Source organism: Ranitomeya imitator, chromosome 6 (genome assembly GCF_032444005.1).
Source record: "Ranitomeya imitator isolate aRanImi1 chromosome 6, aRanImi1.pri, whole genome shotgun sequence".
Classification (NCBI taxonomy): Eukaryota; Metazoa; Chordata; class Amphibia; order Anura; family Dendrobatidae; genus Ranitomeya; species Ranitomeya imitator.
In genome coordinates this window covers 66,329,339-66,355,606 of record NC_091287.1, presented here as the reverse complement: position 1 = coordinate 66,355,606, position 26,268 = coordinate 66,329,339, and the positions used below count along the sequence as shown (strand labels likewise).

The window sequence follows — 26,268 nt, the reverse complement described above, 5'->3', positions numbered from 1 at the left end:
GGTTGCACTTACAGTACAGCTCAGTTATCCCTACAGTAAAGTAATACATCTAATAAATTCCACCATTGTCTGGTATAAATTAAAACATTCAAATACACGGTTATCACATAAACTGCAGAAAAAAAAACAATAATGGAAGGTAAAGGTTATTTTGTTCATATTTTGGCACCTAACATGGAGCAAGCATTTTTGGAGCGGGCAACGCCCATGTCTGCATGTCTCCAGATCACTGCCCTCTGTATGTGGTGCCACTCATCACATTGCATAGTAATGGTTTCTTGCATATGCAATTAACAATACGAGATTTCATAAAATATAGTTTATTGATAGATGATTGCAATAAAAATAAACAAAACCTAACTAGATGTGTATTAGAAAAGTGCGGCAAAATTGGCCTTTCAGGACTATAGAAAACGTAATGATCTATTAACATACGATGATTTTAACAAAATTTCAAACCCGTTGTGTCGTTCCTGATAGTTAAGTCTTGATGGAAATATGGCCACGGTGACATAAGTTATTGGAGGGAGTAAAACGCCATAGTTTGTGTTGCCGAGTCAGAAAATTGAGAAAAAAATACAATTGATTGTAGCTCTGTTTTGGGGTCTTCTATAACTCAGTATGTGGAATGCCGTCACAAAAACCTAGAATGAAAACAAAAAACGGTCAACAGACATCATGACCTACTGTATGTCTGACACACAGAACAATCAGCTATTGTTTTCTTCTGCTCACATCCCCAGCTGTGTAGCACGTCGTCGTGCACTATCCATCGCCAGTAGGAAACCGGCTGACCTTACAAATGATTTGGTTATAGAAAAATAGTAATATAGTAGACTGATCAATCCAAAATAATCATTGGTCACATCCTTATATTCAGATACTGCAGTTACTGGGACGTAGCCATTGATATAACCATCTACTACTCACAATACATTGAAGAAGAAATCTATCGATTCAAGTAATATACGATCAAAGCTCAGCCAGTTTCAGGTTAAATAGAATTTCCAAGTCAAACTTCTCTCCCTTTTTAATGGAGAATGAAGACAGTGAAAATGTGATTATAAATATTAAAATGCTACGTATTCGAAAAGAAAATGCCATCTAATTTCCTTCCCATGAGATATAAGATTTTTTTTTTAAGTCATTAAATGAGTTCTTCCCAGTCGAAATCTTTTGGTAACAATTCAATATGACATAAGTAAAAGTTTTCTCAGCACATAGCATAGGACTGCTTAGATTTGGCCTGAGTACGTGTGTAGAGCTGTGTTACATGGTGCCATTGTATATACACACCTGACAATTACTGTATGTATTGTCCTACATACAGGACGACTGCGATTATTGGAAACTCTATGTAACACGGCTGTACAGACATATAATTACCGAATTCTCGGCAGTCTCATGGTAGAGTACGGCGCAAATCAAACATTTCAAACACTTTTTATCCATTACAATCCAAGTCTTGGGAATTGGCATTTTTTTTAAATTAATTAATATAATAAAATATTTACACTTTATTTATTTTTTTTAAGATATTGGCGTTTAACATTATGGGAGAAAGTATCTAAAATTGCTCCTAACCCACTTTTTATTAATCTCTCAAAATAAAGAAATTAATAATGTATTTCCATAAACATTTACTAATTTTTTTTTTTATTTAGAAAAAAAAAAAAGAACTGTGAAATATTTTTTAGGATTTTCTATATTACAATCCTTATTTAATTCCAGGTGATTCAAAACTTGATTAGCGCTACATATTATATGATTTAGTGCAAAAAAATTATCTAATTATCAAACGATTTTTTTTTCATCAATTAAGGATGTTTTTATATCCTTTATAGAGGACTTATTTGGATAGCCATAATATAAGAGAAATAAAGTGCACGTGTGTAACAGCCGCTATATATCATAAGTCGTAAGATAATTGGGGAATTTGCCAATCATAATACTTAATAGTAATATATACAGATTATATGACAACATGAAAAAAGGGACAAATGTAGACTTTTGGACATATTTTAATTTAAGTCAAGAAGAAGAATAAGTCTTCATTATCAAGGAATAAGGAGGAGAAGTTATGGACGATGATGAGTGTTGGCACTACAAGTTCCAGAATGCCTTGCAAAGCAATGAAAGGCCAATAGGTGTATAAGTCTGAAGAGTTATGATTCAGTGTATAGCTGTTAACTAGTAGTTATACATTATAATAAGTTTAACATAAAAAGGATTATCTTTCTCATCATGGTACACCCCATACTAACTGAATATAATCCTATGGGTTCTGGGAAAAAGCAAAAGTGAAATAAAAATTCTGTAAAACTTCCCCATGTGTGTATATAACCCTAGATAAAATACAAATAAGAAAATGAATTATAAAAATAATAATTTTAACGATTGCTTCTCTAAACGAGTTAAAAACCATGGAAATAATTTCTGGATGTGTTGTAACGTTTGTCAAATATTCCTACCAAAAATCATATACTGCGTTTTTGTGCAATTTGTGTAGCTTTCATGAACGAATGACTAAAGCTAACGCACCTATACAAATGGACGTGCATATTCTTTAGAATAATCACATGTGCTGACCTTGTCTTTACGAACATTTCCATAAAATCCTTTCAAGATACACATATACAGATTAATCTATATACAAATCATTTACACAGTTAATTCTACAGACTGAATAGGCTACAGATACTAAAAACGACATTTCTTCAGGTTTCCAATAAACACAAGTGCACTGTTTAGTCGAACATTAAATATCATTACCATAAATCTAGCTCAGGCTTTTTGGGCCTACGTTCTTCAGGCAGGAAAATAACAAAATACCTTACGATGCTCCGCTACTTAAATGCTTTGGAAAACTAGAGGACGACATTCTGAGCATTTAGGAGATTCTAAGAGTTTTATACTGGCTCGGTATAACGTATGATGTCTACTTAACATGCGTGGTAAATACGCTTTGTGGGACTCGAGCTGTTTGCCCGTCAGTATTAGAAAGTGTGCTAGTGTACCTGCAAGCTTCCATAGACGCAGCACTGTATAGAAAAATGTCAAAAGTCCTATCAACTTCATTTACAACTCGAGCTGCATGAGAGGAGATCTATAAGCACATACTGTTAGGATTAAATATTTATTTAAAACCTCAGGGTTTTTTCTTTTACATACCAAGATCTCAAGCCTTCATTTTAAGATGTCATTGGTGCTAAAATCAATATTTTATTTTGGATACATAATGCATTTTTCCCCCCTAAAACAGACTGGCTCTACGTGGTGAAGCAAACTACACCGCCTGACTGCTGAGCACTGGCAAAGTGTGCTTGTTATTCATTACAAAAAAAAAAGAGAAGACCAAATTGTCTGGAGTGCATTGTGTTCTCTTATTCCTCTGGTCATTAATATTTTAAGCCGGGCCACTTATTTAATACACAAATGAGCATGGGCAAAGGAGGGAAAGATGCTATGGATGGTATAAAAAAGAACAAAAATAAGCAATATGGAGGAATTTTGTTTTGTATTCTGTAATATTACACTGATCGCAGTTCGCTCCAATCTTCGGACGGTAAGTGGTAACTTACTCTTCTTCTGAACTTAAGATGGCTTTAAAAATATATGTTCATTGAATGAAACGGGTTTATGATTAATTAGAAAAATGTCAATTTGCATATTTCAGTAGCAGAGGCCTACGGTGCACGATGGCCGATGGAAAATTTAAATAAAGGCACTTTGCATTACCAATGATCCCATTTTGAATAGTAAAATAAATGCGTAGACAGGAAAATCTTGGACTCTGAAGAACAATTTTACAAAAAACTGACCAAAAAAATGGATAAAGTTACATGTACTAATTTAGCTCACGGTACAATACAACAAACTGATGGTCCAGCTATAGAAGCGGAACGGGGTTATAAATGATCAAAAATGCAAAAGCAAAATCATAAACCTACCTGCTACTTCACTGCACAGCTTCTCAGCTAAATTTTCAGTATCTTTGGCAAGAAGTGAAATTATTTCCTCATCATTCTCCTCCACCACATGCTCACACTACAAGAAATGAGTAATGTGTTCAAGACAGGAAAAAGAAAAAAAAAGCAACAGAATCCAACGTTCATCTAATACTTGAAAAATAAAATTGACATTCTGCTCAACTTTGTTTCTATGAATAAAAATACAATTTATGACTGTAATAAAAGTAAAAACGTTATGCATTTTCTAGCATGTATTTTTTAAACCCTAATTCTTCTACCTAAGTTACCTTTGGTCAATGAAATAAAAATGAAAAAAAAAACTGACTATAAAGTATAGGAAAAAAATGTTAAATACAAATTCTTAAAAGATAAACTAAAACTAAACTAAAAAAAGTTTAAATAATTAATTGCATTCATAATTACCAACACTTAACAATGAAGACATTCTTAAAAAAAAAATTGAAATACGTATAAACTACAACCAAACTCTACTTTACCATTCAACTTAGAAAAAGTGCATTTTTTATGTGTTATAGCACAAAAAATATAAAAGGATTTCTATAGAATGTACATGCAAAACAACAAAGTATAAATTTACGCGTGACAGAGACGTTCAATTCTTTACTCCTTTGTATTCTAAATGATACAAACAGATGCAAGTATTGTGTGAGAAAACGTCTTACCGCAAACTTTAGAGGATTGCTATCTTCAGGATTGAACTGGAAATTGTTAAAGTCGACTGAAGGGAACGCTTCATTATCTCTGGGAGCAAACCTTTTGAAAGACTTTTCCTTGGTATCAGGGTCTGTGTAGAGGCTGTAGTCATCCATTTTTTCACATATTCCTTCTAAAACCTCTGTCAGATATACCTCAGATTTGACTAATGGAACCTGTAAAAAAAAAAAAAAAAATTTTTAGAAGATAAGAAGCTTAGGACAGATTATTACTACACAAGACGTACAGTGATAAAGACAACTTCAAAAAGAGAGGGAATGGCAAAGTATCTAGAAATACAGTTATATCGGTTTCCATGCTACTTGCATGTGTAAGAGTTGTGAAAAACCTGCGTTCAGATTAGTTGTTGTTCGCCATCTCCAATGCAGCTGTTATATTGCTTCCCAGGGGCTTTGTGCAGAAAATAATAGCTTACGAAATGTAACTTCTCCCAGGTTCTACTGTTTCAGCTTTATTTCATAACAGCTGGTCCATGTCTTTGTCTCATTCGCTTTCCTCCAGAATTAAGTAAGAGTTCAAGAAGCTTTAACAAACTACCTACATACTTAGCGAGTGTCTCCACAGCAAATACTCAAAGGGTCAAAGAGCACCCAGTACTCTTGGTAACTGGGACAAAAAGTCCACTCCCTAGTCTAGACAGGTCAAGGTGCAAGATGGTCCTATCTCTGTTGCTTCTTCCGGAATGGGGGTGTGAAGTGAAGCCAAGTGCACAGTAAACAATACTGATGCATCTTTGGGCCTTTCCAAAGGCTTTCTCTCCACCCTCTGCTGATCAAAGTAGGAAGTTTTCATGACAACCACAGTCAAAGGGGTTGAATCACAAATGAACTAGATTTCAGCAATGTTGATATATCCAGTCTCTATTGTCTCCTTTCAGACACAGTATGAACCCTTCCGGTCTCAATGACTACATTATAGAGGCACTTTCACATGTGTGCTTCATTTACACAAAGGGTTTCCTTGCTTCACCACCATCTGGACACAAATCAAATAAATACAGGCTGGAGAATTAAAATTTGGGGCTAGCTTTTATTGTTTCATTCATGCTCCATTTAAAATTCAGCCTTCTGGATGTGACATTTGTTTCTCAGAGTGCAGGGGAAAAAAAAAAAAAAAAGAACACAAAGGAAAATATATATATTTTTTTTAACAGCATATTTTTTCATATTTCGAAAATGAATACCACCCCTCAAAAAAACATAGCAAAAGCTCAAAAGTTTTAAAAAATTATTTAAAAAAATCTGTTTACTCATATATGCATTTTTTTTCCATCTGTACGCTTTTCATCTTACCACTGGCCATGCTGAAATTCATGATTTTAACATTGCACAAATCCATCATTACAAGTAAACTTCTAGTAAAAGTTAATAAACTTTCAAAATTTACGGCGCGAAATGAGAATATTTGCAAATTACAAAGTGTTAAAACGTAATACATATTATCGATTTTCTTGACATGTTATAAAAGTTGACCTCCTCCAAAAAAGTTTTAGCCTTAGGCTACTTTCACACTAGCGTCGTACGACGCACGTCGCAATGCGTCGTTTTGGAGAAAAAAACGCATCCTGCAAAATTGCTTGCAGGATGTGTTTTTCTCCATAGACTAACATTAGTGACGCATTGCGACGCTTTGCCACACGTGCGACGGTTGCATCGTGTTGTGGCGGACCGTCGGCACCAAAAAACGTTGCATGTAACTTTTTTGGTGCATTGTGTCTGCCATTTCCGACCGTGCATGCGAGGCCGGAACTCCGCCCCCTCCTCCCCGCAACTCACAATGGGGCAGCGGATGCGTTGGAAAAATGCATCCGCTGCCCCCGATGTGCGGCGCTTCCACAGTATGCGTCGGTACGTCGGCCCGACGCACTGCGACAGGCTGAGTACGACGCTAGTGTGAAAGTAGCCTAAGATCGAATGCCACAAGGAATTGAGAACCAAAAATGGCCACTTCAACACCTATACAAGACTCTCCAAAATCTGGCAAAATAATGACCTGGGTTAGTTATATGCTAAATACTTATTATAATAGCTTGGAATTCCAGATGGGCAAAGTTTCCTGATGGATTAATTCATGCGCTGTCAAATATGAGAATAATGATTCTCAGATTATTGATGCAGCATAGATATAAATGATTAGTCCATTTCTGGGCAAAAAAAAAAGAATTTCCAGCCTTTTGCCCCAAGCTGTGGATCAAGAGAATATTTCTTTATTCAGCGAATGAGGCATGACAATATGGTATCACTCAATAAAGAAATGGGCAAGAAATACCCCGTGGCACCACGGCATTGTGAGAAAAAGTAAATATTTCGGGGTTTGGTGACGGATGCGTACCGAGGCAAATATTACATTATCACTTTTTGACAAAAGACCGATTGAAAAGGGTGTTTTTTTTTTAATAAGTCAAGCTGTTAATATACAATGAAATATAAAATAATAAGTGGCATAAGACTGAATTAGTTTTCCAGGACTTTTGATATTAATATCCAACCCTAGAATAGGTCATCAAAATCGGATGGGTGAAAATATGGCTCCCAAAATCCATGGCAATCAGCTTATTGAAGGGCCCATCTGGTGCCAGCCAGCGTTGGGTCCTTTCATTGTTTACCAGGCACAAGTCATATATTTTGTAGTGGTCATGCCAGGTATCGAGTATACAGCCATTTGTAAAAAATGGGTGTAAAATCAGGCACAGCCACTGCCAAATGTACAGAGCTGTACCTGGTAAAGAATAAGTGGGGCTCACCATGTCACTATATACCCCTTTACTCAGCTCATCGCATGATGCAAGACTTGAATGACCACAATTTGATACTGATGGTCAATCCTGGGCATACATGCATATCTCTAGACATAGTCAAGACAACCAGAGTGAAAACATTAAGTGTGGTTCAAAGATGAAAAAAATAAAAATAATATTTTTTTTTCTATAATTACCTTTTAAATTACAGTAAAATATTACAAAAAATAACATTCAGCTCTCTGATCCCTCAATGCTGCTGATCTAATGCTACGCTTTCCCCCCATAGACTCTGAATTTCCTGGTTGACCCGGGCAGGCATGTGACTAGTACGGCCCATCACAGCCTCATCGGTGACGTAATGTCGCTTTCTGACGAACTATGGGAAATTTAGTCCAGCCATGAATTTTTTTGAGTTGAAAGGCAAAATTATTATTACAAGCTACTAGTGATTATCCAAGGAGCCCAGTCCACAATAGTAGAAGCTACTCTTCAGTCTTCTAATATAGGAGGTCTTTTCCTTTGGTATTACATGACCTAATTGGGAATATGACTAAGTGGAAGATAAGGGAGGCTTGATTTACAGTAACAGAACACCGATAATTTCAGGCAAAAAAAATATTCTCAGTACTCTCTGGTCAGCGAAAGAAACACATTGATGTGATGATACACTGGAGTGGAAGAATAGGAAATAAAAGAATTACATATACTCAATTTACATATAACGCAAAGCAATCAAACACATAAACAGAAAATAGTGTGGCTTGGGTTAAACATGGAAACTTAAAGGGAACTAAACAGAAAAATGAGAAAGCTAAACATTTTTCCATTTAAAAATGGACCTTTCACAAATTGTGAACTTATAAACTCTAGTCATGGCCAAAAGTTTTGAGAATTACACCAAAATTATATTTTCACATGATCTGCTGCCCTCTGGTTTTTAATAGTGTTTGTCTGATGTTTATATCCCATACAGAAATATAATTGCAATCATATTATGAGTACCAATAGGTTATATTGACAGTTAGAATGAGTTAATGCAGCAAGTCAATATTTGCAGTGTTGACCCTTCTTCTTCAAGACCTCTGCAATTCTCCCTGGCATGCTCTCAATCAACTTCTGGACCAAATCCTGACTGATAGCAGTCCATTCTTGCATAATCAATGCTTGCATTTTGCCAGAATTTGTTGGTTTTTGTTTGTCCACCCGTCTCTTGATGATTGACCACAAGTTCTCAATGGGATTAAGATCTGGGGAGTTTCCAGGCCATGGACCCAAAATCTCTATGTTTTGTTCCATGAGCCATCTATCACCTTTGCTTTATGGCAAGGTGCTCCATCATGCTGGAAAAGGCATTGTTGGGCGCCAAACTGCTCTTGGACGGTTGGGAGAAGTTGCTCTTGGAGGACATTCTGGTACCATTCTTTATTCATGGCTGTGTTTCTAGGCAAGACTGTGAGTGAGCCGATTCCCTTGGCTGAGAAGCAACCCCACACATGAATGGTTTCAGGATGCTTTACAGTTGGCATGAGACAAGACTGGTGGTAGCGCTCACCTCTTCTTCTCCGAATAAGCTGTTTTCCAGATGTCCCAAACAATCGAAAAGGGGATTCATCAGAGAAAATGACTTTGCCCCAGTCCTCAGCAGTCCACTCCCTGTACCTTTTGCAGAATATCAGTCAGTCCCTGATGTTTTTTCTGGAGAGAAGTGGCTTCTTTGCTGCCCTCCTTGAAACCAGGCCTTGCTCAAAGAGTCTCCGCCTCACAGTGCGTGCAGAAACACTCACACCAGCCTGCTGCCATTCCTGAGCAAGCTCGGCACTGCTGGTAGTCCGATCCCGCAGCTGAAACAGTTTTAAGATACGGTCCTAGTCTTTCTTGGGTGCCCTGGAGCCTTTTTGACAACAATGGAAGCTCTCTCCTTGAAGTTCTTGATGATGCGATAGATTGTTGACTGAGGTGCAATATTTGTAGCTGCGATACTCTTCCCTTTTAGGCCATTTTTGTGCAGTGCAATGATGGCTGCACGTGTTTCTTTAGAGATAACCATGGTTAACTGAAGAGAAACAATGATACCAAGCACCAGTCTCCTTTTAAAGTGTCCAGTGATGTCATTCTTACTTAATCATGACTGATTGATCGCCAGCCCTGTCCTCATCAACACCCACACCTGTGTTAATGGATCAATCACTAAAACGATGTTAGCTGCTCCTTTTAAGGCAGGACTGCAATGATGTTGAAATGTGTTTTGGGGGTTAAAGTTCATTTTCTGGGCAAATATTGACTTTGCAAGTACAGTAATTGCTGTTAAGCTGATCACTCTGACATTCAGGGGTATATGCAAATTGCCATTAGAAAAAATGAAGCAGTAGACTTTGGAAAAATTAATATTTGTCTCATTCTCAAAATTTTTGTCCATGACTGTATATACCTGCCCGTAGTACTAGGAATGTAGATTAAATTTTTATTTTCTTTCTCCACACTGTTGTATAGACACTGAAATGACAGGCTCCAAATAAGCTAATTTTCATATCATTCAACAGAGCGTTTCATTTAATTCAGCTTCGTGGCCATTTATTATTTATTATGCATTGCTTATATAGCGTCATCATATTCCACAGCGCTTTACAGACATTAACATTGTCCCCAATGGAGCTCACAGTTTAAATTCCCTATTAGTATGTCTTTAGTATGTGGGCGGAAACCCATGCAAACACAGGGAGAACATACAAACCCCTTGGAGATGTTGTCCTTGGTGGGTTTTGAACCTTGGACCCCAGCGCTGCAAGGTTTACATGGACATGTGCATTCAATACACCATGATGCCGTCCAATCATAAAGAGACCAAGTCATAGTGAGGAAAGAGTAGATGCCCACAGTATTAACCAAAATAAAAACGCCCATAAAGTCAGAACTGTGCCAGCATGATCGGATCGTGCTGGAGTTTATCTGTCTCACATGACCACACTGACAGTAATACTTTCCTAAAGTAGGTCTGCCATCCCTGGTCATCAGCTGCTTCCTCAACACTCCTCCCAATTTCAGCTGCTCCAACAAACTGACGCTGCTGTTCGCCTCTTCTACCAACAGAAAGTGCTGAGAGGTAGGCAATGTCAGCATGGTCACGTGAGATAAAGTTTTGCACGATCACGTGGCACAGTTGCTATGGGCGCAGGACCTGTGATGACGTCGCGGTCACATGACCGTGACGTCATGGCAGGTCTTTCTAGCGCAGGGCCTGTGATGACGTCGCGGACACATGACCGTGACATCATGGCAGGTCCTTCTGCCATACCATCTTTGCCACCGGAAACTGCAGCGTAAGATGTCGGCCAGTGGGAGTGGCTCAGCGGACTATAGAGGGTGAGTATAGCAGGTTTATTTTTTAAAAATTATTTTTAACATTACATTTTTTACTATTGATGCCGCATAGGCAGCGTCAATAGTAAAAAGTTGGGGACACACAGGGTTAATAGCGGTGGTAACGGAGTGCGTTACCCGCGGCATAACGCGGTCCGTTACCGCCGGCATTATCCCTGTGTTAGCGGTGACCGGAGGGGAGTATGCGGGCGACAGGCACTGACTGCGGGGAGTAGGGGATGGCCATTTTTTTCCGAACTGTGCCCATTGATGATTGGTCCCGGTAGCCATGACAGGCAGCTGGCGAGACCAATCAGCGAATTAAGAACCGTGACAGACAGACAGAAGGACAGACGAAGGGACCCTTAGACAATTATATAGTAGATGTTTTTTATCGCTCTAAAATTAAAAATAAGGCTACTTGGCACACAGCTACCTCTTTTCCATTTATCATAATTTGTGTCCGTTGAGTTCTTTTTTAAGACTGAAGGTGACACAATGTTATATTCATTAAATGGAGGCCATTAATATGATGTGAATAGTGCCTAATAGAGGCCGTAACTAAAAAAAAAAAATTATTTATATACATGCACACACATATATACAACTCTGGCAAAAATTAAGAGACCACTGCAAGAGCAGTGTGAAAGACTGATGGCAAGCATGCCATGACGCATGAAAGCTGTGATTACAAATCATGGTTGTTCCACAAAATATTGATTTCTGAACTCTTCCTGAGTTAAAACATTAGTATTGTGGTTTCTAAATGATTATGAACTTGTTTTTTTTTGCATTATTTGAGGTCTGCAAGCAATGCATTCTTTTCTTATTTTGACCATTTCTCATTTTCAGAAAATATAAAATTTATTGCTTGGAAATTCGGAGACATGCTGTCAGAAGTTTATAAAATAAAAGAACAATTTATATCTTACTCAAAAATATACCTATAAAGAGAAAAATCAGACAAACTGAACATTTTGCAGTGGTCTCTTCATTTTTGCCAGAGCTATATGTATATATATATATATGTATACAGGTCCTTCTCAAAAAATTAGCATATAGTGTTAAATTTCATTATTTACCATAATGTAATGATTACAATTAAACTTTCATATATTATAGATTCATTATCCACCAACTGAAATTTGTCAGGTCTTTTATTGTTTTAATACTGATGATTTTGGCATACAACTCCTGATAACCCAAAAAACCTGTCTCAATAAATTAGCATATCAAGAAAAGGTTCTCTAAACGACCTATTACCCTAATCTTCTGAATCAACTAATTAACTCTAAACACATGCAAAAGATACCTGAGGCTTTTATAAACTCCCTGCCTGGTTCATTACTCAAAAACCCCATCATGGGTAAGACTAGCGACCTGACAGATGTCAAGAAGGCCATCATTGACACCCTCAAGCAAGAGGGTAAGACCCAGAAAGAAATTTCTCAACAAATAGGCTGTTCCCAGAGTGCTGTATCAAGGCACCTCAATGGTAAGTCTGTTGGAAGGAAACAATGTGGCAGAAAACGCTGTACAACGAGAAGAGGAGACCGGACCCTGAGGAAGATTGTGGAGAAGGACCGATTCCAGACCTTGGGGAACCTGAGGAAGCAGTGGACTGAGTCTGGTGTGGAAACATCCAGAGCCACCGTGCACAGGCGTGTGCAGGAAATGGGCTACAGGTGCCGCATTCCCCATGTAAAGCCACTTTTGAGCTACAGAGAAGCAGCACTGGACTGTTGCTAAGTGGTCCCAAGTACTTTTTTCTGATGAAAGCAAATTTTGCATGTCATTCGGAAATCAAGGTGCCAGAGTCTGGAGGAAGACTGGGGAGAAGGAAATGCCAAAATGCCTGAAGTCCAGTGTCAAGTACCCACAGTCAGTGATGGTGTGGGGTGCCATGTCAGCTGCTGGTGTTGGTCCACTGTGTTTCATCAAGGGCAGGGTCAATGCAGCTAGCTATCAGGAGATTTTGGAGCACTTCATGCTTCCATCGGCTGAAATGCTTTATGGAGATGAAGATTTCATTTTTCAGCACGACCTGGCACCTGCTCACAGTGCCAAAACCACTGGTAAATGGTTTACTGACCATGGTATTACTGTGCTCAATTGGCCTGCCAACTCTCCTGACCTGAACCCCATAGAGAATCTGTGGGATATTGTGAAGAGAAAGTTGAGAGACGCAAGACCCAACACTCTGGATGAGCTTAAGGCCGCTATTGAAGCATCCTGGGCCTCCATAACATCTCAGCAGTGTCACAGGCTGATTGCCTCCATGCCACGCCGCATTGAAGCAGTCATTTCTGCCAAAGGATTCCCGACCAAGTATTGAGTGCATAACTGAACATTATTATTTGTTGGTTTTTTTGTTTGTTATTAAAAAACACTTTTATTTGATTGGATGGGTGAAATATGCTAATTTATTGAGACAGGTTTTTTGGGTTATCAGGAGTTGTATGCCAAAATCATCAGTATTAAAACAATAAAAGACCTGACAAATTTCAGTTGGTGGATAATGAATCTATAATATATGAAAGTTTAATTGTAATCATTACATTATGGTAAATAATGAAATTTAACACTATATGCTAATTTTTTGAGAAGGACCTGTATATATATATATATATATATATATATATATATACCTAGAAAAAAATGTGAAAAAATGCACTAGCAAACTAAGCACCTAGAGGGATTAATTGGCCATGTTAAGGGGTGGGTTTTTGTGAACAGCTTAAGAGTGGGTGGGAAGCTGTTCACCATTTCTCCACCCTAGGGTGTGTTAAATATGCAGCCTTTGGACTCATTCAGTGTGTCTGGAGATGAAACCTCCAAAACTGTGCTCGTGTTAACCCCTTTACAACCTTGGAGGTATAGAAATGCAAGGTCATCTCCCTTCTTTGGAGGGGGTTCTGGCAATATTTAATAAGACGTGATCAAAGATCATATCTACACCAAAATCAAATTAATAAAAATGACAGCTCGAGGCGCAAAAACTAAGCCCTCACACATATCTTGAAAAATGGAGATGCTATGGGTCTTGGAAAATCGCAACTTTTTTTTTGCAAACTTTTTTTCTCACCATTTAAATAAAAAAAAGAACCTATACATATTTGGTATCTACGAACTCGTAATGACCTGTAGAATCATAATGGCATTAAGAGAACATGGTGAAAAGAAAAAAACAATTGTGGCATTGCACTTTTTTTGCAATTTCACCACACTATGAAATTTTTCCTCATTTTCCAGTACACTATATGGTAAAATCAATGGTGTCATTCAAAAGTACAACTTATCCTGCAAAAAAAACTCATCAAATGGCCAGATTGCTGGGAAAATAAAGTTATGGCTCTGGGAAGAAGGTTGAGCAAAAAAAATAAAAAAACGCAAAAATGAAAAACCCAAGTGGGTAAAGGGGTTAAAGAGAACTGTACAGTGTGGGTTTTTTTTTCCCTGTGAGGCTGAATCTCCGCAGCCACACAGACTGTATTGTACGCTATTTTGTTTTTCCCGTTATGCCAGAATGGCCATGTTTATTGACTTAACTTTGCACTGGTTTATACAGTACATTTTAATAAACCAGTTGAAAACTTAAATGGAAAGAGTTCCTGTGACTACCCATTTGAGCAGCTGAGTGAGCCGATCTACCACTACATACAGCGCTGGAAAAAATTAAGAGACCACCACATCAAAACCCTGTCATGGGCAGCCCAATCTCCAGACCTGAACCCCATTGAAAACCTCTGGAATGTAATCAAGAGGATGATGGATAGTCACAAGCCACCAAACAAAGAAGAACTGCTTACATTTTTTGCACCAGAAGAAGGGTGAAAGACTGGTGGAAAGCATGCCAAGACGCATGAAAGCTGTGATTAAAAATCCTGGTTATTCCACAAAATATAGATTTCTGAACTCTTCCCGAGTTAAAGCATTAGTATTGTTGTTTCTAAATGATTATAGACTTGTTTTCTTTGCATTATTTGAGGTCTTAAAGCACTGTTTTTTGTTTTTTAATTTTGACCATTTTTCTTTGTCAAAATAAAAATACAAAATTTATTGCTTGGAAATTCGGAGACATGTTGTCAGAAGTTTATAGAATAAAAGAACAATCTACATTTCACTCAAAAATATACCTATAAAGAAAAAAAATCAGACAAACTGAATACTTTGTAATGGTCTCTTAAGTTTTGCCAGAGCTGTATGTATATACACACACATACATACATGGAAATATATACAATATATGCCTTACATATAACAGTTTCAACACTTGATAAATAAAATCCCATGAGGATGAAGACTGGCACATCAGTCCGTGAAACTCAAATATAATAAAAGTTTTCAACAACACAAGTTTACAAGCCCATATAAAGTCTTTGAGGATCACAGATTTGAGCTATCCACTTCTTTATGTAAGTTAAGCTCCAGGACCATTACCAAATGTACACCTAGATTGTTAAAGGTGCAATTTCAGCATCTTTAAGTTATGCTTCAAAGGTTGGCAAAAGGGGAGGTTAAATGCAATGGGACCTTTAAAATTCAATTAGAACTGCTAATGTTTTAAGTTCTAGAAATAATACTACTGAAAAAAACAATGTTTAATTATTTCTGCAAATTAAGTTGGAAGTGTGATGTGGAAGGTCCAAAACGAGGAAAACACTCTTGTGAATGTCAATAAATCCTCTCCAGAGCATCCCCCTATGTGTTGGATAATGGTGCCGTTATCCTGTCTGGCTATGAAATCTGCGCTATCACGGTTTGTTACAGGGAAAGAGTATGCACAGTAGCTTAGGGCTCATTGACCTACTGTATATACAGGTCAATGCCCACACCTGGAAAAATAGCCCATGGGCAAACTGTGCAGCTTTAGAATTTTAGAGCTTTAAAAGATAAGTTGCCATCAACCCACACAAGAAATCGGGATACTAGGACTAATTTCTTATATTTTTCTTCTGAGAAGGTAAGCCATTCTTTGATCATACAGTTATCTGTTCATATATTCCTTTGTGAAATGCTCAGTGATTGTATTAGGTTATTGGGGAGAACTCTGAGGAGACTCCTTTTGAAGTATACCTACAACCAAATTATTACCCTTTCCAGTGGATTTTTAGCATGAGCCACAAAGTGTAATGCTACCATTGTGCTGTCAGGAGTACAGTCTATAGATGCGGTCAGTTTCTTCCTCCACTGACCACAAGTAGTAAATGAGTGACAGTGTCCGGAAGAACAGTAGTATGGTCTCCATGATATGATTGTACTGCGATAATACATTGCTGAAGGTATACCTTAAGATTTTTAAGTTTTCATTTAAAGTAGAGTTGAGCAGATTCACATGGCCTTGGTCCAGCAGCTATGTCATTAGTTTGTGGTCGCTGGACCAGAGCCCTGTGAACCTCTTCTGACCTACTGCCATCCCAGAACCTTCTCTATTTAGTAGGCTCAATGCAACATTACCGTTGCGGCACAACACATCCAAGATATCACACTGGGCTTACTAATCAGAAGAGGCGTCAGGGAGGAGGAGTTTTGTAGGGCTGTGGTCCCACAATCGCGTACTAATGGGCTCTTGACCACTCTAATCTAAAAACTTTAAAAAAAATTGTAGTCAAATATCAGGCAAAAACTACAGATACATACCCAATAGATGTCTACTCTACATACAAAGTATTACCTTGGGATAGCTTTCTAAAATACATACAAAGCATCACCTTGGTTTATAGGGAGTCTATATATCTACAAAATACTGGTCCCCTATCTGCTACTTAAGTGTCTATTTTGGTAATAGAGGAAATTAATACGTTTTTTTTTTTGCTTTTAAGAGTATGAGGATCCTGAATGATGCCTGTCAATGAACAATTTCCTTTTGTAATTATGCCAGAGACAAGGCTTTCCACCCAGAACAGGCTGGAAGAGATACCAGACTCATTAAAATATCAATGCAGAAGGAGCCATCATTGTAGCAGGAGAAATGCTTTTGACCAAAGTCAAAACGATTATCTGTATTTAGAGGATAAGACACTGAACATTTATTTTGGATACATTACACACTCGGTATATATTAAACATCTGACTTAATTGCTGGTATTCTTGGCTACGTGATAAAAAAGGAAGAGATTAAAGACATATACATCATTTTTTATAGCAAATTTAAATTTCAGTTTCACAGATCTTTTAACTAGAGCAGATATAGAGATCTTGTAAGTGGTGACAAATTAATGCTCAAAATAAAACCGTATAAGCTTTCGTTATACTAAAATGATCATTATTTACATAAATTTCCCTGATCTTTTCAGGGTACAAGGCATGACCTTGGGTCTACTCCAGGCCATTTATGGCCTTTTCAATACCAAAAGCACCCAGGCTTGGTCCCAATTTTACAGGGGTAATACTGAGAAACAGACCTTAAAGAAGTTATCCAGGACTTTTATATATTTTTTTCCTATGGAGCTAAGAACTTACAGGCAGGCAATTTCTAACTACTGCCTGCTCTGCTGGCTTCTGTCTGCAATAATGCGGCTTCCACTGATGTCATATCGACAGCGCAGCTTCTTCTTTGCTCAGTTGATGGGGCGTCTTTTACAATGTCATGCTGATTGACAGCTGGCTGTCAATTGGGGTGACATCAGCAGAGACATCTTGATGACAGAGCACACCGGAAAAGGAAGAGCTGATTTAATGACCTGTGTTCAGTTGAAGCAGCAGAATCGGTCAGTGACCGCTCTAAACTGGCAAAGATCGGCACCGGGCAGAACAATCAGGTATTTGGCAACTACTTGCCTGTAAGTTCTTATCCCCATAAGAAAAAAGCCATCTAAAGTCTTGGATAACCTCTATAAATTGAAAGGAATAATTTATGAAAAGTGGTGAGTTTGTGGCATTTCCATCTGTTTTGGGGTGTTCCCAGAGGTGGGATTAAAGGTACTGATTTTAGAAATTGAAATGTTAGTAAAAGCTCCTAATAATCTCCCTATATATAAAATATTACTGTGTCTTTATACATAATTGCGTCTTATAATAAGACACACCTTTAACTGTATACCACATTTAGCTGTCCTTGAACCACTGAATATCTGCAGATATGTAGCTTTATACTGTAGGAAAGTATAAAGTGAGAATTGTAAGCTACGGGATGTGTCCATTCTCACAACCAATGCTTTTACTGCACCCATAAACTTAAAATAAAAATAGAACATATTTGTAAATGCACTGACCCAAGAATAGTTAGCCATTTTAGGCTTACAGTTCCAATATGCTGATGACAAAAGATGTTAGGCCAAACAAACTCTGTAGTCACACTCTTCAATCTGTCATCTACTTCTTGCTCGCCTATAGTAACAAGTATTGAGGCACCTACCTACACAATAGACCTACAGGAGCTTTTAGGAGATCCCATTCTAAATCCATAATTGGTTTTAACCCCTCCACGACTTGCGCCGTACATGTACTGTGCATGTTGTGTCCCTCCCTTTGATGTGGGGTCCGGCGCTGAGTCCACATCTTTCCCGGCACATGTCAGCTGTTTTAATAAAATTTGCCCATCGCTACTGTATAGCTTTCCCTCTCCCTAGTTATCACTATCATTACAGGCAGATTAACAATGACATGCAATACCTATGTATATATAGATAACACAGCACCACACTGTTCACAAATAGTGACGGTCACAGCTCACCTTCTCTCTTTACATGCCCAACAACCTCTTTAAAGATCACTGAAAATGTCTAGAAAGCTCTCTCAAAGTTTCCTATGTGTGGCAGCTATAATGAATCTAAAAGTTCAGGCACAATGGCTGGCCTCATAATTATGTACAGAAAATACAATAAAGAAAACTACAATCAGAAAAAAAAAGCAAACCAGAAAAATATTATTTATTTATTTTTAATTAGATATTTACAATATGGAGAAGAGAAAAGATGCAGAAAAGATTTTCTATTTGATTAATGCAAGTTATCTATATTGGCCTATGTTGTTTCTAGAGCAGGGTTTTCACCTAACTAGTGGTATAATCTCACAAGCTCATAGTGTCTACTGCATATTCTTTATACTGTAATGTAATGTTATGAGTGGTGAAAAGGGGCATACAAAAAATAAAGGGGGCCACAAAGCAAAGAACAAAAATGGAACAATGGTACAAACTTTTTTTTTTTACATAGAAAAGACCGAAACAAAATGGAATTTGTTTTCCCTCTTCATGATCTCAGAGTTTCTCTGGAGACAGAAGTCCTGAACATAGAAATATTACGGTCGGCTCTCCGGGTGGATGGTGGTGCTCAGTGGTAGGATGTACTGTATAACTAGACAATAATGTACAAAAGACCACGGCACTACTCAGTGGCAGGGAGGAATAGCTTAAAGAGGCCAACATGTCATGTTTAAGGCTCTAGGAGAAGGTGACCAGTCCAAACCATCTCCATCAATTCTGGTGCAGGACTTGTAATCTGTGAAAAATAATAGCACTTCTTAGCTGCAGTGAAAAAAATTGTATTGGTCGGTCAGCATGTCATGTTCAAGGGTTCCACACTTTGCAAGATGTCCAATGTTTTGGTATTCACGGACCTTTATTACATCTTCCTAACTAACAATGATCACGGTCTGGCAGATCCAAAACTTTGGACATCCTGTAAAGTGTTGTACCCTTAACTCGCTGACAGATCAGTTACTAGTTCTCAGATGGGAATGGATGATTAGGACTGGTGACCTCCTAGAGTCCCACAACAGCAGCATGGTAGACGAAGCACAGGATACACAGCACCAGCAAAGCAAGCTGTAATGTTGGCCTAACTGCCAAGTTACAGAAACAATGAAGCTCGCTGTGCTGCGCCATTTCTAAAACTGCCATTCTTTCCTATGAAAGTTAGACAAACAAGGAAACTTATCTGCACTTGGCTGTTTTTCGTAACCCTGTCTCAGGTGGCAGGAATCTAAAAACAGTGACTCACATCTCGGCCATGAAAGGCAGAAATGGAAAAAACTCTATAAATGGATCAATAAGATTCCATTCACAAGAAAGAGGCCAAAATAGGATATTTTTCGTCTCAGTCTGGCAGGTGTACTCTGCTTTATAGTTTCTTTTAGCAAACTGGGCTATTCCTTAAAGAGGCATCCATTAAAATCACTCAGGATACATTTATTTTACAGTGGAAGCCTATGTATGATGGATGCCACTCAGCGTATATGTCTAAGGCAGGGGTCCCAAACTCGGCAGAGTAAATGGGCCGCACATAAATAAAAATTTAAGCTGGCGGGCCGCATTCCTTTGAAACTTAATACAGTACACGTAGCATATAACAGCCAGATAGTATATAACACAGCCCACATAGTGTATATAACACAGCCACGTAGTATATAACACAACCCACGTAGTATATAACACAGAAAGCCACATAGTATATAGCACAGCCCACGTAGTATATAGCACAGAACACGCAGTATATAACACAGCCCACGTAGTATATAAAAGCCCACGTAGTATATAACAGCCCAAGTAGTATATAACACAGCCCACGTAGTATATAACACAGCCATGTAGTATATAACACAGCCCACGCAGTATATAACACAGCCCACGTAGTATATAACAACCCATGTAGTATATAACAGCCCATGTAGTATATAACACAGCCCATGTAGTATAAAACACAGCCCACGTAGTATATAACAACCCATGTAGTATATAACAGCCCATGTAGTATATAACAGCCCACATAGTATATAACACAGCCCACGTAGTATATAACACAGCCATGTAGTATATAACACAGGCCACGTAGAATATAACAGCCCATGTAGTATATAACAGCCCATACCTTGTCCTCCCAGCCAGCCTCTGCATCCCCCCGCAATGCTTTGCTCCCGCCTAGTGCATGCTAGAAGAGAGGAGGCGGCACAGAGCTCTGGGAGTTTTGCAGCTGCCCACAATGCATGACGCATCACCATGAATACGCAGAGTGACTTCCGACCGTCACAGGTGCGGCACACTGCTGCACGTCTTCCTGCTTGGAGACGCGTGGCTTCATTATCCATGGCGACGCGTCATGCATTGTGGGCAGCTGCAAAACTCCCAGAGCTCTGTGCCGCCTCCTCTCTTCTAGCGTGCACCGCGGGCCGCAGATGCCAGCCTCAGGGGCCGCATGTTTGAGACCTCTGGTCTAAGGCAACTACTGGGAAATCTATCCAACAAAAACACTGGATGAAAACTGCAGACACAGAATAAAAGGAACCTAGTGAATCTGCATACAGGTTGTTAAATACAGGGTGGGCCATTTATATGGATACACCTAAATATAATGGGAATGGTTGGTGATATCTACTTCCTGTTTCTGGCACATTAGTATATGGGAGGGGGAAAACTTTTCAAGATGGGTGGAGGCCATGGTGGCCATTTTGAAGTCACCCATTTTGGATCCAACTTTATTTTTTCCAATGGGAAGAGTGTCAATCGACACATCAAACATATTGAGAATTTCACAAGAAAAACAATGGTGTGCTTGGTTTTAACGTAGCTTTATTCTTTCATGAGTTATTTACAAGTTTATGGCCACTTATAAAATGTGTTCAAAGTGCTGCCCATTGTGTTAGATTGTCAACGCAACCCTCTTCTCCCACTCTTGACACACTGATAGCAACACCGCAGAAGAAATGCTAGCACAGGCTTCCAGAATCCGTTGTTTCAGATGCTTCACATCTCTTACAGTATCTTCACAGCATGGACAATTGCCTTCAGATGACCCTAAAGATAAAATTCTAAGGGGGTCAGATCAGGAGACCTTGGTGGCCATTCAACTGGCCCACGACGACCAATCCACTTTACAGGAAACTGTTCATGTAGGAATGCTCGGACCTGACACCCATAATGTGGTGGTGCACCATCTTGCTGGAAAAACTCTGGGAACGTGCCATCTTCAGTGCATAAAGAGGGCAACACATCATCATGATGGTCGTCATGGGCCAGTTGAATGGCCACCAAGGTCTCCCGATCGGATCCCCCTAGACTTTTATCTTTGGGGTCATCTGAAGGCAATTGTCCATGCTGTGAAGATAAGAGATGTGAAGCATCTGAAACAAAGGATACTGGAAGCCTGTGCTAGCATTTCTTCTGCGGTGTTGCTATCAGTGTGTAAAGAGTGGGACAAGAGGGTTGCATTGACAATCCAACACAATGGGCAGCACTTTGAACACATTTTATAAGTGGTCATAAACTTGTAAATAACTCATAAAAGAATAGTAACGTTAAAACCAAGCACACCATTGTTTTTTTGTGAAATTCTCAACAAGTTTCATGTGTCACATGACCCTCTTCCCAGCAAAAAAAAAAATAAAGTTGGCTCCAAAATGGCAGACTTCAAAATGGCCGCCATGGTCACCACCCATCTTGAAATGTTTTCCCCCTTCCATATACTAATGTGCCACAAACAGGAAGTTGATATCACCAACCATTCCTACTTTATTTAGGTGTATCCATATAAATGGCCCACCCTACAGTTAAATTTCACAGAGGGCAGCCAAGATGGTAGAACAATAAAAACAATGCATACTCACCCCTTGATCCTGCTTCCTTGTCCAGCATTGATGCTTCAATGGTCTCTACCGGGCTGGGAGTGGTGGTGTCACTCACCACTATTGACCAGACTGCTACAGACACTGATTTTTTGCAGGGTCAGAACTGCTGACCGTGCAGCCAACTAACGGCCAGATCTGGTTGTGAGTGACATCACAGATCCCATCCTGCCAGAGACCATCAGAGTGGCAGAGCAGGGCATAGAGTGAAGTCATTGATCAGGTCACTAGTGGTCGACGACATCACCACTCAGCCTGGTAGAGACGGTCCGAGCATTAGTGCTGGAGGCATAAGTATGCCTTTTTTAGCGTTTTCCTCTTATGGCTGTCCACTATGAAATTAAACTACTGAGTGTAGAACCCCATTAACCATAACTAGGCACTTTGCATGAATCCCAACTAAACTACCGGTAATTAGAAGTGAGATGCCCTCCATTGCACGTCTTCACCTTTACTTATCCGTTTGCTAATGCCATTTTCAACCTGCTATATTTTAATATAAAGCTATCAGTAGGAGCTGTGCAATCAGCAACTTTCAATGAAAAATAGCAATTAACCGCCCGTTTTGGTTGCATAAAGATGTTCCGTTCCTAATTAAACATAGTTAAAAGTCAATATTTAGGAGATGCAATTCAAACCTTAGTCGCTGTAGGCTAGAACAGGGGGAAGATGAATACACAGTAACACTAAAGGGATGATGAGTACCATAATTAGCTATTATGTTAATTGAATCCACAGCGATTTTGTTGGGTGAGATTTCTTCATATAATATGCAAATAGCTTCGAAAGGTTTGGTTTATTAGATAATATAATTAGAAATCGGGCTAATGCCGTGAATTTTAATGAGGCATAATAAAAGGTTTGATGTGAGTAATAGAGAAGGCGAAAAAACATCTGGGTTCAATCAATAAGTGGCCTTTTATATATCGTGTAGGTAGACTGCCGTCTAGATATGTGAATATAGAGCAGGTGTTTCCTAACCAGAGTACAAACACGCAGCTTAAAAGCCTTGAAAATGCTCTCCGATCCGACTCTTCAAGTCGCTTATTGATTCGTTTGGAGGAAGCAGATTTCTTAAACAGCCTGGAAGTTAAAAGGATAAACTCTGCTTGGCTTTCACTAACTTCAAGCTCCCCTGAGCAGCCAGTTTGATCACCGCATCGCAAAATTACTAAATTAATTAAAAACTGGTGCTGGAGATCATTAAGAATGGGGATTTTTGAGAAACGCGTATAAATACTCTTCCACTTTAACCCCTCATCTGCTGGCCAACGTCTACAATCCATTGCGAAAACATGTCCCCTCCCCCACTGAGGGAGAGCAGGGCAATAGGGTTAATAAAGAAGCTTTTAGATCTATTCTGCAATGCACTCTGCATTCTGAGGATCCCCCTGGCTGGAAAATGATTAAGAAAATGTTCAATTAAAAGGAGTAATATATTTATGTCTGCCAGATAAATGCGTGCATCGGGTCTTATTTTGTAATCGACTCACCCATGCACCCAGTAACAGACTTAACATTTTAATTTTAAAGTCACATCCAATTAGAGAATTACCGACGTACAACCTCTCCAGAATATTACAGATGAAATTCAGCAGGAATATTTGATTAAGGACAAAAAAAAAAAAAAAACCCACAAAGTATACTTATAATTTAGTTATGATGAAGTTGTCATGAAAAGCACTTTACTTATTTAATTAACAAGATGAAAAATATTCTAAAGACCCAAAACGTAAATGGTTTCTATAGCCGTCAACTCTCCAGGTTACCTTGTTAGGAGAACTTTATTACTTCAAGACTTGAAAGTGGTATAGAGAGAGGCTGCAATACGGGAAACTCAAAATACAGATATAGGAAATTCCCCCCCCCAAAAAAAAAAAATTCCCAAAAATATAATGAGATAATATTTTAGAATTTGGGCATTTTTCACAAGGTTTACAACATTAGGTCCTTTTCCCATTCATAGTTTCAAATAAGGAAACCTACTCCAAAAGGACAAAAGTCTGAAAAGCTTTTCCCCCTTTTAATCTGGTTTCTGGTAAAATAAAGTCAAGGATCCGGTCATATATATCGTTAAGTTTATATACTCACACACCTAAAATATTAAGGAGGGGAGCCAGTAAGTTAAATAAAGAGCCAATAGGATTAGTCAGCCGTAATTGTCAAATGTTTTTATACTATGTGGAGCCTTTCCTCAAGAATTTAATTTAAAAATGTAAGGGCAAATTCAAGGGTCGTGTAAGACGTGTGCAATCTTTTAAATGTCTTTGGTAGATTTTAGGCTCTAGAAAAAAGTAGTAATCTTTTCCCCAGGGACAACAGTGCCGCGCTTGTCTTTCGGCTGGTTCTGGCATTACAAATCAGATCAATTAAAGGGCTTGACCAGTATTGGAAAGAAAATCTCCAACATCACTGAATGCTATGAAAACCCCCACCTGTAAATCCTTCACCGCTCCAGTGGTCCCTATGGTCTGTTTACTTTTCCACAGCCATCATGTGCCATACACACACTTGAATAACTGCAGCCAATCACTGTCCTCCGAGATGATGTTTATGTGGATGCACAGGACCACTGAAGCCAGTGACTGACTGCAGTGGTCACAGTGATGACTGGCATGTGATCTTTGAAGCAAATGGAGACCAGAGACCACCAGATTGACATCACTGGTGCTTTGGGGAATTTAATGGGTGATATTTTTTTTTAAATTCATAGTATCGTGTGCTATTCATTGGTGATATTTGCTTCCACAATCTATTATCATTAAAATTACTTTTTTTAAAAGGTTTAAATAACAAAGGTGTACTGTAACTTCCTAATATTCTGGTCTATAAAAGTTTTTTTTTTTTTTTTTTTTTTAACAAAAATGGTATTTAATTTATTGTTTTATGATGGGTAGAATTTAAAAAGTCCAAGCTGGAGGTTATGTATATAAAGTCAAACTTACTTCTAGAGCATAACTTGATAGGTCATATAGTACTATGAATATGGGGCAGTTTGAGATCCAGTATAGCTGATACATAAATAAGTAATAAGGTTTTTTTTTAAAGTATCAGATCACAAAATAAATTACATGAAGTTTATATATTATATATATGAGACTACAAAGTTGGTGTCAGCTACTAACTTCCGTGTGTCAATGTGCCATTCCACTGTGTTGTTAACGTGGCATTATTAAATAGGCTACAACTCTAGACGTCGAACCAAATGGCAGAGGATTTCTATGTTTTGGGTCATCCTATCCCCATGAAAGAGGCTGATTGGCTTGCATAATTGTAACTATAATGGATGCTATATCTGTATGTGTACCTTTTTTGGTGGAACTCCAAGTCAATTTGCTTGAGTAAAAACATTAAAAAAAACACAACCACACTGTGTGGCCCATCAATTCTGTTACCTTCTGAGCGTGCCAAAGGCAATTTTGGGTTTGCTTTGCTTAAGTCAACCTTCTTACCATATGTCCAAAAAGACATGTGGATGTTATGAAATAGGGTCCATCACTTGTGATCCCACTATATAAACCATAACATTGGGCTACTCTGTAAGGCCAGTCTCACGCGTCCAGATAATTCCGGTACCGGAAGTATCTGTGTCCGTGTGCTCCCCTGGTACATCAGTGTGGCACACGTGCGGCATCCGTGTGCCGACTGGGTACCACACGCACCGTGCAGGAGACAGCGCTACAGTTAAGCGCTGTCCCCTGCATCTGGTGCTGAAGCCGCCATTCATTTCTTCTCTCCAGCATCGTTCGCTGGAGAGAAGATATGAAAAATCTTTTTTTTTTTTTTTTTTGGGTGTTTAAAATAAAGATCCCTGTCCCCAACCCCCTCCCACCCCCTGTGCGTCCCCCGCTGTTAATAAAATACTTACCTGGCTCCCTCGCTGGCACTGCTTCCTGTCCTCGCCGC

At 38.7% G+C, this 26,268-nt stretch overlaps 1 protein-coding gene across 6 annotated transcripts in view; it reads right to left on the bottom strand.

Moving 5' to 3' along the window:
- Window positions 1-304: 304 nt before the first annotated feature.
- The window catches only part of CNPY1 (canopy FGF signaling regulator 1), a 169,037-nt gene continuing 143,073 nt past the window's right edge, over window positions 305-26,268 (bottom strand). For all 6 annotated transcript variants that reach the window (XM_069729736.1, XM_069729737.1, XM_069729734.1 and 3 more), the window contains 3 exons: window positions 4,655-4,861; window positions 3,951-4,047; window positions 305-644 (listed from right to left, as the gene is read on the bottom strand). In XM_069729736.1, the coding sequence (XP_069585837.1) occupies window positions 610-644; window positions 3,951-4,047; window positions 4,655-4,861 (339 nt within the window). In that variant the 3' untranslated portion in view covers window positions 305-609. The remainder of the gene's footprint in view (window positions 645-3,950; window positions 4,048-4,654; window positions 4,862-26,268) is intronic.